This window comes from Hydra vulgaris, chromosome 11 (assembly GCF_038396675.1).
Source record: "Hydra vulgaris chromosome 11, alternate assembly HydraT2T_AEP".
Lineage (NCBI taxonomy): Eukaryota > Metazoa > Cnidaria > Hydrozoa > Anthoathecata > Hydridae > Hydra > Hydra vulgaris.
The window spans coordinates 19434569-19446858 of NC_088930.1; the positions used below are offsets into that span (position 1 = coordinate 19434569).

At 26.8% G+C, this 12290-nt stretch overlaps 2 protein-coding genes across 2 annotated transcripts; both read right to left on the reverse strand.

Moving 5' to 3' along the window:
• Positions 1 to 1245: 1245 nt before the first annotated feature.
• On the reverse strand, positions 1246 to 2012 carry LOC100205257 (chitin deacetylase 8). The gene is made up of 3 exons (XM_065809692.1): positions 1858 to 2012; positions 1555 to 1785; positions 1246 to 1448 (listed from the first exon to the last, which is right to left on the reverse strand). The coding sequence occupies exons 2-3, from the start codon at positions 1712 to 1714 to the stop codon at positions 1306 to 1308; spliced, it is 303 nt and encodes a 100-aa protein (XP_065665764.1). The 5' UTR covers positions 1715 to 1785; positions 1858 to 2012; the 3' UTR covers positions 1246 to 1305.
• A 22-nt stretch (positions 2013 to 2034) lies between these two features.
• LOC100205257 (chitin deacetylase 8) lies at positions 2035 to 4149 on the reverse strand. Its single transcript, XM_065809398.1, has 6 exons — positions 4074 to 4149; positions 3444 to 3572; positions 3318 to 3359; positions 2668 to 2934; positions 2522 to 2580; positions 2035 to 2166 (listed from the first exon to the last, which is right to left on the reverse strand). Exons 1-6 carry the CDS (start codon positions 4147 to 4149, stop codon positions 2035 to 2037), a joined length of 705 nt encoding a protein of 234 aa, XP_065665470.1.
• Positions 4150 to 12290: the final 8141 nt, after the last annotated feature.

Sequence of the window (12290 nt, forward strand, 5' to 3'; positions counted from 1 at the left end):
ACTACCAACCCACTCATATTTGGATTAATTAGAAATTTATTTTGATTGTTTAAAAATTATGCATTTGTAATAAAATCTTAAATAAAGTCGTTTGAGAATAGTACATAGAATAAAATATTTTTTGTGCTATTCTCAACTAGACTTATATTCATCAATAAATTTTAAGTTTCTTAATATTATCTCACAGCGTCAAAATTATGATGATATAAAGTTTGAACCCCCTCAATTTGAGGAGGTTACACATTTTAAATGGTCATAATTTTTTTTATGGTCATAATTTAACGCTGAAAGATAATACTATGAAACTTAAAATTTTTTCGATGAAAATAAGTCTAGTTAAGAATAGTACAAAAAAATTTTTTACCAACTTGTTGCCCTCACGTTTGGGGTGGGAAGGGGGATGAAACTTTTTTTTTTTATTTTTTTTATTTTTTTTATTTTTTTTTTTAGGTGCCCCAAAAAGACCTTACGGTCTTGTCACAGAGCACCGCGGAAGTGCATTTAACCAGGAAGTTCACGCCTCCTTCCTTACCGTGACGCGAAATATGTCTAAAGCTCATTTCGAACCTGGATCTCCTGCTTATAAAGCAAGCGTTCTAACCACTGCGCCACGGCCGCAGTGGTTAGAAACTTATGGGCTTTTTTGTACCCAGCCTCCAATCATTGCAATTTTTTGCAAAGCATCATTATTTGACAAAAGTATAAACATACAAATGTTTGGAGTTTTATCTAAAACACCAAAAAATGCTGGATCCGTCATTAGATTAATTATGGAATTATATTTAGTAATTATGTAGTGTATACTGTTTTTTAATTTGAACTTAGCATATCTAAGATATTTTGGTCTGTTTTTCGTTAACTTTATATACAGATTTCAAATTGAAATTTAGCTCGATTGCAATAATATATTATAACTTTTTTACATGGTTTTATTTGGTTTATGCTTGTTAAAAAAAAAAAAAATTCTATTTATAAAAAAGCTACATCGTTTTATTACGACTAATAAATATAAGGATTCGTCCGTGATTAACCATTTCTACGTCATACGGGATAGGGTGAAGAAATAAAATACTAAAAGTCGTAAGTTAAATAAGCATTATTAACAAAAAATAAATAAATAAAAATGAAAAAATGACTAAAAAATTATGTTAAAAATACAAAAAAAAATTTAAAGTAAAAAAAAATCCAACAATATTCAATTTAAAATTCAAAAAAATCTAATACAAATTTAAAAAGTCATTATTGATTGACGGTCAAATTTCGTGAAATTACTTTCTTTTTTTTCAGAAATAAGGCATAACTTTGTTAACGTTTTGGACAAGACCATGGCGCAAACGTGTTTAGTTTATTTAATGGCGTAGGTGATTGAGTCCAACGAATAGCTTGCTCCACAGTGACAAAATATACATCAGATAATAATGAAATCTCGGCTAAAAACTTTTTAAAGCCTGTATTTACAAAAAAAGATGTACATAAAAATTACGTTTATATTAAAATAATTTAAATGAAGTAAAGTTATTACAAAATAAAATAAAATACACATAAATTACACACCAACTTGTCTGTAAACATAACTTTCATGCAAAAAGAATGAGGAATGTCCAAACAAAGAAAATGGTTGTTTTTTGTCGTTGTAATGTGTCAAAAAATTGAACATAAAGTTATTGTAGACACTATCAGCATCAGTTAAACTGGTAACGCAGCTATCAAACATTGAACACTCAGATCCATTTAGACCGTCCGACAGAGGTGTTAAAGGAACCTCCCACAATCCAGGATACGATACTAAAAAAAATATTACATAATAAAACCTTATTTGTTTAAAATAAAAAACAACAAAAAATGACCTAGAATTACATTGTGGGCAAGGTTCGTCAGCGCATTTTGGTACCAAATAATCTAAGGTATACGGCCACCATTTTGATTCGACATGTGTAGATAAAGAAGTGTCATACAAAAACTTATTGTCAGCAAGAACCTTAAGAGTAAAAAAATACGAAAAAAAAAAGTTAAAAACATTATGTTTTAAAAAAATTATATACTTACCCTGTACGTTGTTTCACCAGGTCTTAAAAAAGGATTTCTCCAACCATAAACTTTGGCACCGGTCTTTTCAATTTCTTTCTTTTGATTAATTATTTCATTTTCCAGTTCGTTATAAGAACTCTGTTAAAGAAGTTGAATATTTTATTAAACTGAAGCACTCTATTACATACAAAATAACATTTATACTTATATATTGCAATTTTGAATTTTATGTTAAGAATAATTTACAAACAGGGATTGCGGCAATAGAGAGTGGGAGTGCTGGTGAAATTTGAGCACCACGCTCAAAATCCATATTAAAAATAATTTTAAACGTAAAATATGATATCATATATTTAAAATATACTTTATAATATACTTTAAATTTATTTAAAATATATTTATAATAAAATTTTAATATATTCGAAAAATCCTACCCCCTTCGCATATAAAGTTCGGCACCGCTATCTAATAACGTAACGTAATAAAAACTTACATCTCTCCACCATGTATTGGGTGTTCGATGTGTCACAGAATGATCTGCAATTTCGTGTCCTTTAAAAATATATCATTTTTATATCAACAAAAAATAAGCATAAAATTTTTTAGTAAAAACAAATACTCAACATTTTTCAAAAATACCTTTTTGGTATAATTTCTGAACAAGGTTAAAATCTGTATATTCTTGAGAAATATAGTAAGTTGTTGTAGCCGGACATCCGTTTGGATTTTTCATTCCGTCAAACAACTGAGAATAAAATTCGTAGTTTAAAGCGTTGACGTCGTCATCCATTGTAAACAATACAATTTGAGGAGTATCTGTTATAGGTAAACCACCAGGAATTTCTTCACTAGCACAACGACAATTTGGAAGTTTGCATTTGCTCTCATCGCACAGTGATGCCTTTTCTAAATAAATGAGTTGTTTAAAAAATGTTATTTAACGCAGTAATATATATACAAACAGGTCAAGTTAGGGACTGTTCGTAAATTATTTCACGCTAAAATTAACATTGAAATAGGCGTAGAAAAAAATTGACTCCCTTTCGCGGTGGTTTTCAATGGTTATAAAGCGTTATATAACGCTCTATTATCAATATGGCTCTGCTAAAGAGAGATAATTATCTCCTACTTCTATATATATTTCTAACTTAGCATAACACAATTTGCGAACAGCCCCTTAGCCCACTTCAGATGTAATAGCTTATATAACATTAATATCAGTTTATGTCATTCTAGCTTTTGCAAAATAAAAAATAAAAAATCTTCGAACAGTTAAAAATAAAATTTACCATATATTCCCGGGCTTTGTTGCAAGATGGTTCCAATATTGCCTAAAACACATCAACTTTGATTCTTTAAATACATGTAATTAAATAAGTTTAAACTTACGCAATAAAAAAACATAAATCATTTACTACTTTTGTTTGACAACACTGCGGATGATGCCGTAGTTTGTATTGACGATGCCAACAATTCAATTGTTGTTTCCATCGCTGCTTTCGTTAGTGAGGGCTGAGTTGTTTGTAGTTCTGTTGGAAACTCAGCTGTTAAAAATATTATTAGCTGTTAAATATAAATTTTTTGTTAAAAGTTTAAGAAAGTTTTTTTTTTCAAATGTATTTTTTCAAAATCTTATATATATATATATATATATATATAATATATATATATATATATATATATATATATATATATATATATATATATATATATATATATATATATATATATATATATATATATATATATATATATATATATATATATATATATATATATATATATATATATATATATATATATATATATATATATATATTAATAATGTAAGAGAGTTTAAAATTAATAGTTTTACGCGCCCATTAGTTGAAAAAAATTAAAAACAATTGCAAAACTTAGAGCTTCCATAGAAAATTTATTGATTATCATTGATTTTGATCATAACAAAATAAAATAAAGTAAACGCAAAACGTGTTTTTAACATCTACTTTCATTCATCTGCGTTTTTTCTGGGTCGAATAATGTTTTGTTTTCTTAGTAATTACCTTGTGGTAACGGAGCTGATCCAGTTTCCTTGAATAAAATCAGTACAACCAAGCTGAAATAAAATGACGGAATCATAGTAACAATGATTTTTTTTTGGATTAACTTAATTGTTGAGTTTAGAATCAATACTTTATTTTAAGAATTTTCATCAATTTATATGCAACTTCGTAATTACTTGAACACTTTGACAACTACACTGCGAGTTGACAAGTACACTAATCATTATAATAGTTAACTCAAACAACTTGTTGTTTTTTATCAACTTCAAATTGTTGGGTTAATAAAAGTTTAACTATGGCTGGAAAGTCAAACTGTAAGAATGTCGTAAAAAATTTAATTTAATTATGCATTAATTTGTTGTCTATTTTAAATACTTACAGTGTTTAAAATTTTTTTAATAATATAAAAAATGACAATATAAAATGAAACATTAAAAAAAATATTTCTTTTTTTCATATTACTAAATTTTGGTAATAAAATTTTGATATACTGTGTAATATTAAATATTATCAGTCGAAGCAGAAAGATAAGATAGCGGAAAATCTGTAGAATAATAAACAGAAAGGGGAGGTGGTTGAAATTCTGTAGGGATAATAAACTTTAGATATTTACATAAGAAGCAGCGGCGTTTTATAAAAAAGAAACAATTTATTTGTTATAAATAATAAATAGTTGAAAATATTCTTTGCTGAAAAAATTTTGAGAACTGTTTAATATTTTTAAAAGTCTGAGAAACCGAAACTTTAAAAGTCTAAAAAACCGGATTTTCTGAAATGAAACTCAAAATACTAAAATTACCCTACCTATTCCACCCAATAGCATGTAATTTATACTATTAATTAAAAATTTAATTTTGTAAAAGTATTTTTCTTAATTCTGAAGCAGTTAGTTTATTAACTATTGCATCAAAGTTGATTTTTTTACATTTTTAACTGAGTTGTTAGTCCTTATAACCTCTTATTGGATATAAATGGACGGAGTGTATAGACTATATTTAACTAAAGTTTATTCGCATGCTTAAAAAAACAAATGGAAAATCTTTTAATTTAGTGAAAATTAAAAATGCTAAGATTTTTTATATTTCATATTTAATTATAGAAGTAATAAATTTCTCAAAGTTTATTTTACCTACTGGCACATTTTTTTTTCTTTTTTTTTTTTGAGTATGAAAATTTAAGTATTATTATTTATTATAGTTATAACCGTAAATTTACAAATAATGTATACATACACATAACATCTGTCCCACAACATCTGAAATTTCATTGATGTCTTATATTATCTGAGTAAAAAGTGCATGATATTTACAGATGTAGTTACATGTTTTCAATTATGTTAAGAATAACCACATCTGTACAGCTACATCTATGGATTCTACACATGTAGTTAAATCTTTTCAATCATATTAGGAATAACTACAGGAATTTTTTTTCCGATATAATTACATCTGAAAAAAAGTAAAACTAATAGTACATTATTTTAACCAGATGTAATAACATGTTTTTTTTAAATGGTAATACATCTGGAGGAGCTGATATTGTTTATTGTAATGCGTTGCTTTCTGCCTACTATCAAGAAGATAAAAGCATTTGCAAATTATATATAAAAGTCAAAAAGTTAGTCGTTTGCTTAAAAAAATTACTTAAGTTATAAACTATTCAATTAATAAGTAACCAGTTAATATTGAATGCGGCGGATTATACCTGCTTACAAATAGAAAAAAAAAAGAAAAAACGACAACGAAATTCGAATTTAGCAAAAGAACTTTTAATTATTTGCCATCCATCAGCGAGTCAAGTAAGATGAATAGTAATTGAAGAAGTTTAAAAATTTACGGTTATATTTGAAGTTGTAATAACTTTTTTTATTTTTTTATTTAGCTCATTCGAATTTTTTTTCTTTTTTACATATCTATTATATTATATTATTGATTACATTATTATTAGCTATATAATTGTATATTTTATTATTAAGCGCTAGTCCTATTTATAGAATTTTTATTTTTATTATAAATTGCTACTACTACTTTTGTTATTACTGTCACTATTTTTATTATTATTGCTATTTTTGTGATCGTTGTTATTGTTGTTATTATTATTCGTTATTATTATTATATTGTTAATATTTTTATCATAAACTTCGTCATTTTTATATTATCGTATAGTTATATTGTTTTTGTTGTAATAATCTTACTAATATCAATATCTTTATTTCTAAACAAATTTCTATTTATTATGTCCAAACTCTGCAAAATTTGTGATAAAATTATTCGTGCTAATCATCATTCACTTCAATACAATCACTGCCTAAGTTCAATCCACAAGAAATGTAGTTTTTTAAATAATAATGATTTTAGTTTATTAAAAAAACTCTTCCATGAATTATTGACTCTGTATTACATGTTGCAACAGTATTTTCCTTTTAGTTCTATATCGGATAATGAACTTCAATTGACAATATATTATATCTCAATGATCTGCCAAATGACCTTTCTCTCTTTCCTTGCTCCCGAGAATCTGATACTTTCTCAATAATTACTTTACTTATCAGCTAAGTAACAACGACGATGATGATACAAACATAGTTGAGAATCCAATCAATTGTAAATACATTGATATTGAAAAATTTAACTCTTCAAACATCAATATTAATTGCTTTTCTCTATTTCATTTAAATATCGCTTCATTAGTTAAACATTTTGACAAATTAACCTCACTTTTATCTCTAATAAATTATGAACTTAGTATCATCGGAATTACAGAAACTAAGCTGAAATCTGATTTACTCCCAACAACTCCAATTAATCTTAGTGGATATGGTTATGAACATACTCAAACAAAACTTCATTTGGAGGTGCTCTACTTTACATTTCTAAAAACTAGTTTATAAATCTAGAAATGATTTACTTATGTATAAACCCCAATTCTTAGAGTCTGTATTTGTTGAAATCATTTTCCCTAAAAAGTCTAATATCATAGTAGGCTGTGTTTATCGCCATCCTAACATGGATATTAATGAATTTATTGTTTCATATCTAGCTATTCTATTTAAAAAACTTGCTGTTGAAAAAAATAAAACTATCTTTATAATGGGTGATTTTAATATCAATCTTATAAAAGCAAGCTCAGATAATTCAATCTCGGAGTATTTGAACACCATTGCTTCAAATAACTTTCTTCCTTTTATACCTTTACCAACAAGAATTACCAATCACTCAAGTACTTTAATTGATAATATATTTTCTAATTCAACTTCTAAAGATATTTTTTCCGGCAATCTAACTATTAGAATATCGGATCATTTGCCACAGTTTCTAATTTATTCATCTTTTAAAAAAAGAATTATTAATTTTCGAAAAAGCAATATTATTCTTCGAAACGTCAAAAAATTAAATAGTGAAGAATTCAGGAATAATTACTGGGAAATCAACTGGGATAAAGCAATCAAAGTTTCCAATAGTAATACAAATAAATCATATGAAGATTTCTTCACTACCTTTAACTCTCTTCTAGACAAACACGTACCGTTAAAAAACTAAGTAACCGTGGCTTAACTTGAAGCCTTAAACCATGGATTACTTCAGCAATTTTAACCTCGATAAAAAAACGAAACAATATATTTAAGAAGTTCCTTAAAACAAAAAATCTTCATGACAAACTAATTCTTGAAAAAACTTACAAAACCTATAGAAATTTACTTGTAACACTTATTCGAAGAAGCAAAAAAAAAACCACTTTTCTCACTACTTTACTACCAATAGCAATAGTTTGAGAGCAACGTGGAAGGGTATTAGAACTCTTTTGAATATACGTTCGAATGATATCTCATATACATCTTGTATACCTTCAAACAACACCATTATCAATGATCCAGTTAAAATCTCGGAAATTTTCAACTCCTTTTTTATTTCAATCCCTGAAGAACTGCAAAAAAATATTCATTCATCTCATACTGACTTCCAAAAATATTTAAAAACATTAAACCCTGACTCTCTTTTCATTAAACCTACTGAAAAAAATGAAATAATATCAGTTGTTCTTTCTCTAAATGGTGGCAAGGCTTCTCGTCCAAACAGCATTCCAACCTTTATTCTAAAACTTCTTGCTAATGATATTTGCTCAGTACTTTCTAAACTATTTAATCTCTCATTCGCTACTGGTATATTCCCTAATATTTTAAAAACTGCATCTATTAAACCAATCCATAAAAAGGAAACAAAACTTGAATACAATAGCTATAGACCAATATCATTATTATCAAATATCAGCGAAAATCTTGAAAACTTAATGTATTCTTGTATCTACCACTTTCTTTATAATTCTAAATGTCCCTACGGCAGTCAGTTTGGATTTCGTTTAAAACACTCCCATGCACTTATTAGCATTGCTGAAATGATTCGTGGTGCAATTGATAGTGCTTCTTTTGCTTGTGGTGTCTTTATTGATTTCCAAAAAGCATTTGCTACAGTTGACCATTACATTTTAGTTGAAAAATTGTATCACTATAGTATACGGGGTATCGCTAATGATTGGTTTTCATCCTATATTAACAATCGCACTCAGTTTGTCTCGATTAATGGATTTCAATCGACATGTAAAGTTATTAAGTATGGTGTACTACAGGGTTCTGTTCTAGGACCTTTACTTTTTTTAATATATTTTAACGATCTGCCTCACTCTATAAATAATTCGATTGTTCATCATTTTGCTGACGACACTAATCTTCTATGCATAAATAAATCACTCGCGTAGCTTTGTAAAAAAGTTAATTCAGATCTCCATCATTTGTGTCATTGGTTAAATAGTAACCGTCTTTTCCTAAATACCAATAAAACTGAATTTATTATTTTTCACCCTCCAAAAAAAAAGATTGATAGTAATAATGTGAAAATTAGAATTAATGGTAAAAGACTTTTCCCATCTAAATATATAAAATACCTCGGGATATTTCTTGACAAAAATCTATCATGTTACTATCAACTAATTCAATTAAGTAAAAAACTCTCACGTGCCAATAGTATGCTGTCATTAATACGACACTATGTTCCCCAACATGTTTTAATATCAATTTACTATTCCTTGTTCTTCTCACATATAAGTTATTGTTGCACTGTTTGGAGTCAAAAAGGTAGTTTTCTATTACATCGTATAAACAGTTTACAACGCACTTCCTTAAGAATTATGACATTTTTTTCCTTACGATCTAATATCGAAAATAGGTTTTCTGAATTAAAAATTCTAAAATTTCAAGATCTTGTAAAGCTTTATAATTGTCTCTTTGTGATTGATTTTCTTCAAAATAAACTACCAAATTCGTTCAATAATTTTTTTATTAAAACAAGTGACACACGAATATTACACTCGAAATACTGAAAATTTTAACTTGCACACTTCCTTTTTCAACACTATCAAATATGGCAAGCTTCTATTAAACATCAATGTATTTCTCACTGGAACCAAATAATACCATTTATAACCATAAATGGTATTATAACCAAATAATACCATTTATATTTATTGTCCTATTTTTGCAATTGTTATGTTAATTTCTGTCGTAGTTATAAACTTTACTATAATTATTTTACCATTAGTTATAATTTTTAGTAAAGTTATCATGATATAGTAACTATTTGTTTTTTATTCACATTATTATTAATATTATTATTTTTATTATATTATTATGGCAATTATTAAAATCATCTTTATTTATTAGTGCTTTATTTTCCTTTCTTTCTTTTTTTTTTTCTTTTTTTAATTTTTTTTTCTTATTCTTTTTCTTATTTTCTTATTCTTTTTCTTATTTTTTTTTCTTATTCTTATTTTTTATTCTTTCTGTGTTTTATTTGTTTGTTTTTTTCAGGTGTCACTCCATTGACTAGTTTTTAACTATATGAGTGACACCTAACCTTATTTATGTGAGTTTATAAAAAAGAAAAAAAAAATATTGTGGTAAATTTTCATATTTCATGGTTAAACAAAAATGGAGTAAAAAAAAAAAATGGAGTACTAAAAAGAATTTAATCCTTTATTTCGAAAGATCTTAATTTTAACTTAAGTTTGTCGTATGTTACAGAATCAAAAACTTATGCGGTATTATTCTATTATGCGGTAGTTGTGTAGCGGTAAAGCGCTTGCTTTATAAACGAAAATGTTACAGTTCAATCCCATTAACTTGTTTCTCAGCGCAGCGGTTTTTTTCGCTTAGGTTTGTGTTTCGGAGCCAAAGAGTAGTAAGAGAGTTGTAACCACAATTTGCCTCCTCGACTGTAGTGGCCCTCTCGGTCGTGAAAAGGTGAATAACATAAAATAGTAATAATAGCAATAAATGTTTTGGCGAAATCAAGATAGATTATATCAATAAACTGGTGAGGTGCTATGGAAGGCGAAATAATGTCAAAGTTTCTATTATATTAGTTACGCATGACTTATAATGACGGAAGCCATGTTGATTTGCAGAGAGCATGTTATTATCGTTAATGTGCTTTAAAATTTTGTGCTATACAAGTTTATAAGATTTTGAAGATAACAGAGGTTAGTAAAATAGGTTAATAGTTTTCAACAAGTAATTTATCACCCTTTTTTTTATAGACCGTGCTAATAATTGTTAATTTTCACAGGTATTCCAGAATTAAAGGATCCATGAAAGATTTTTGTTAGTGGAATTGCAACGTTTTTGGCATATATCTTAAGTATTAAAGGATGCAAGCCGTCAGACTAAATTGATTTAGATTGGTAAGTCCCTTAATAATATCTGAGATAGAGAAACCCAAGTTTTTATTATAAATGCATTAAGATTTAATATGTCTTTTGTAAAGAGATGGAAAATATTTAGAGCTTTCAAGTTTAAACACAGATTTAAATTGAGAGTTTAGAAAATCAACTAAATCAGGAAATGCTTCAATAATTCTGTCTGAACTATCTTTGAGAGAAAGAACTCTATCTTTAATTTTTATTTATTTGTTAATATATTTGTTGTCGAGATTTGGGTTGTTCTGGGATTTTGATATATTTAGTTATTTTAGTTATATTGATTTAGTTATTTTAATTTTTTATTATTACCTAACATTAAATTGCATTCAAAATACTTAAATTATAAATGGTTTCATTGTAAAAAAATGTAACATTAATTTTTTTTCTAAAGTACGAATAGGCTAATATAAGATTAAGTCTATTCGCACGTGCACGTGCGAATAGACTTGATTAAAAATAAATAAATAAAAAGAGTGAATGTATCGAAAGTAGTGTAAAAAGAGAAGGTGGTGAAAAAAGAGTGAAGCTTAACGGTTCCGGAGTACGTTCCGTATTTTTGTTGCTACTGCATTAACTTAATGATGCTATTTGAATAAGGAATAAGGCATGAACTTCTTGTTTAAATGCTCTTCCGCGGTGCTCTTTGACAAGAGCGTAAGACCTTCTTGGGGCATCTAAAACAAAAAAATAAAAAAATAAAATTATCTTTTATTTAAGAGAAAGAAATTTTTATTTTTTGCAAAAATATTGATTGAAACGTATTATATCTCTGACCTGAAACTCATCAACATCATCCTAATAATATTTGAAACTAATGCCATTCTCTAGATTAAGGTGTGGTTAAACTTTATATATACAAAGACTTTTTTTTTTTTTTAAATATACCGGTGACGGTGGAAAATACTCCAACTACTTTTTTGACGGGCCAATAAATGAGAAAGAATTTTTATGGAATTTTGCAAGTCACTAATTCATGCCTGGTAGATAAGAAATTGTCAACAAAATTTCACGACCTAAATCTTCTAGTGTTCGTTTTGGTGCTTATTTTTACATCAGAACAAAAATCCAAGCTGTGAATAAAAATCAAAACAAAATACAAATGAAAAGATTTGTTGTGAATAAGAAAAATGTCCATTATGGAAAAAAAATCAAAAATCATGGTTGTTAAATACAGTTTAATGAGATTGTAAAATGATTTTTAAGGATATATTTATCTCGAAAGAATAATATCAAGAATTTATATCAAAAGAAGATTTTCAAGGATTTATATCGAAAGAATGCAACATCTTTTTATCTTTATAAAATATATAAAATAGAAAAAAATACAAATGAATATATCAATAAAAATAAAGAATAAAGCATACGGATTCTCAAAGAAGAACGCGAGATCTTGTTGCAAAGAACTGCTAAGATTTGAAATTAAACTTTTTTTGGGTATTATTAGGTATTAAATAATGGAAGTTTTCT